The sequence below is a fragment of the Citrus sinensis genome, chromosome 1, assembly GCF_022201045.2.
Source record: "Citrus sinensis cultivar Valencia sweet orange chromosome 1, DVS_A1.0, whole genome shotgun sequence".
In the NCBI taxonomy this organism is placed as follows: domain Eukaryota; kingdom Viridiplantae; phylum Streptophyta; class Magnoliopsida; order Sapindales; family Rutaceae; genus Citrus; species Citrus sinensis.
In genome coordinates, this window is record NC_068556.1 from 9,033,990 (window position 1) to 9,036,397 (window position 2,408).

General features: G+C 37.1%; 1 protein-coding gene across 1 annotated transcript; it reads right to left on the bottom strand.

Moving 5' to 3' along the window:
* Nucleotides 1–282: 282 nt before the first annotated feature.
* On the bottom strand, nt 283–2,180 carry LOC102611477 (1-aminocyclopropane-1-carboxylate synthase 7). The gene is made up of 3 exons (XM_006475482.3): nt 1,903–2,180; nt 1,478–1,767; nt 283–1,381 (listed from the first exon to the last, which is right to left on the bottom strand). The coding sequence occupies exons 1-3, from the start codon at nt 2,077–2,079 to the stop codon at nt 520–522; spliced, it is 1,329 nt and encodes a 442-aa protein (XP_006475545.1). The 5' UTR covers nt 2,080–2,180; the 3' UTR covers nt 283–519.
* Nucleotides 2,181–2,408: the final 228 nt, after the last annotated feature.

The window sequence follows — 2,408 nt, forward strand, 5'->3', positions numbered from 1 at the left end:
TTGGAAGCTTTAGAATTTTAACTTCTAAAGAATAATTAAATCATTGAAATTACTGACGATTTTTGTTTGGTAGTTTTGATTTTCAACTATGTTTTTGGAAGCTTTAGCCCGTATTACTATTGAGAATATGCGTGTTATACTTCTTCCCACTATGTGACTTAAGAAATGGATTTTTAGTAGAGCGTTTTTTTAACGTTGGTATATGTATTACTGACGATTCAAAAGTCAAACAAACCTATTTCTTGCTTGAATTAAATAGTGACCAAGTCAAAGACAGAACAACATTACTTTTCATTAGGTGAAGAAAAAACTACAAGTACAGCAAATATTAATGGAATTACTAAGTAACTTGCTTAGCAAGAAGCAAGAAAACAATAATATAATCTCAACTTCAAACTAATGTACAGTATAATGAGACAAACAAACCCTGTTGTTCGTAATTGATTTTGTCACGCAAAGAATCAAAATAATGGGTAAAATTTACCCAAAAAAATAACAAGAAGAATGCAGTAACCATAATTAATTTCTGCGTCTCTCTCTTTTTTGCATGAAATTATGTATTCTTTTCAATGCAACTTCTAGTGTTTGCTCACTCATGTTAGCAAAACACACCCTGAACCAACCGGGTTCAGAACAATGGCAAGATGAACCGGGTGAAATGTTAAGCTTCACTTCATGCAACATAGAATCCCAAAGAGCCAATTCTCCTTCTCTCGTTTGTTCCTCCAACAACGGGCTTAGATTCATCCAGCAAAACAGCCCGGCATTCCCTTTCAAACACTCGATCCCGGCGCTTCTCAAGCCTTCAATGATCATCTGATATCTTTTCTGAAGCCTCTCTCTATTTGTCTTGATGTAATTCTCAGTAAATTTCTTATTTGACAACATGGAAGCTAAGAGATATTGTGTTTGGGAAGAAATGAGAGTGAAGCTGGACATTCTCCTGGCAGTGGTAACAACTTTGTCGTTATACGAGTAAATAGTCCCAACTCTAAATCCTGGGAGACCAAGATCTTTAGAGAGACTGTAAACTATGTGAACTCTTTCAGAATCTTTATACTGACGGGCCTCTAGGATTTCAGCAATGCTAACGAATTCGGACGATGAGAAAGCTGAGCCGGAGTAGATTTCATCAGAGACTAAATGGATGTTTTTGCGTGTAGCGAAATCTAGAAGCTCTTCTAGAACTGACCGTTGGATTGTTGCGCCTAACGGGTTTGAAGGGTTGGTTATCAGGACTCCTCTGACTCTCATGTCCTTGGATTCTGCTTCTTTGTATGCAGCTTCCAATGCTTGAGGGGTAATTTGGAAATTGTTTGAGCTGTCGCAATGGATTGGAACAATTTTGATTCCAGTTCTCCATCTTAAATCTCTGTCAAATCTGGAGATTAATAGAAACGAAATCAATGAATAATGATATTCAGACAGAAAAATTTGAATAGGATGCTGATAAAAATAGTGATAAACAAAATCTTACCCTGGGTAGTATGGAGTAGGGACCAACAAAGCATCACCAGGATCCGCAAGAATGAAGGTTAAAAGCTCATTGGCTGCAGTGGCGCCTGCCGTTACGACAATTCTATTAAGATCAAATTTAGCTCTTCCTCCTCTTATTTGTTCCATGAAGCTTGCCATTGCCTGTCTGAACGATTTGAGTCCATGGTAATCTTGAAACAAAGCATTTTCTCTGAAGCCTGGAGCCCCTTTGCCCCAAGTTGAGGCTTCTGGTTGCTGTTCCAAGTACTCTTCAAGCAAATCAAATGAAACCTGAAGTCCAAAATAAAACAGCAAACATTAGTTTACTATATTCCAAAGTATACCCCGGACTTGCCCTAATTGTTAAGCAGCATTCTTTAGCTGGTCATAAGCTTATTATTTTTTTCTGTTTGGTGTGACACTTACTTGATTCTCTGCTAATCCCATTTGAATGACTCCCGATGGGTTAGTTGATTCCTCATAAGGGTTTTCATCATATGCTTTCCAGCCAGCAAAATATGGAGAGTCTTCACCATGGGTTTCAGAAACAGCAACTTTTGAAAGACCAACAGATACAGATGGTTGCTCAATCTCTATAGCCATCACTATCTAGCTTTCTTGAATTGATTTATGATGAGGCTTTAATAGAAAGCTTTTTATGTACGACTGTTAGAGATGAGAGAGAGAAAAGAGAGAAATGTGAAAGAAAGAAATTAAGAAAGCTAGTTTGTTGAATGAAACACTTATCAAAGTGTCCCTATATATAGAGGAAGCTCAAGGCTTTGACAAAAAAGAATTCTCCCATTAGCTTGCCCCGGTTCTGACACACAAAAAGAAAATGAATGAATAAAAAAAATCAAATGATTGATTTCGTAGTGTAAGCAGGATCAACTCGCTTTTACAGATATAGTTTTTATCTCTCTTGACAACTG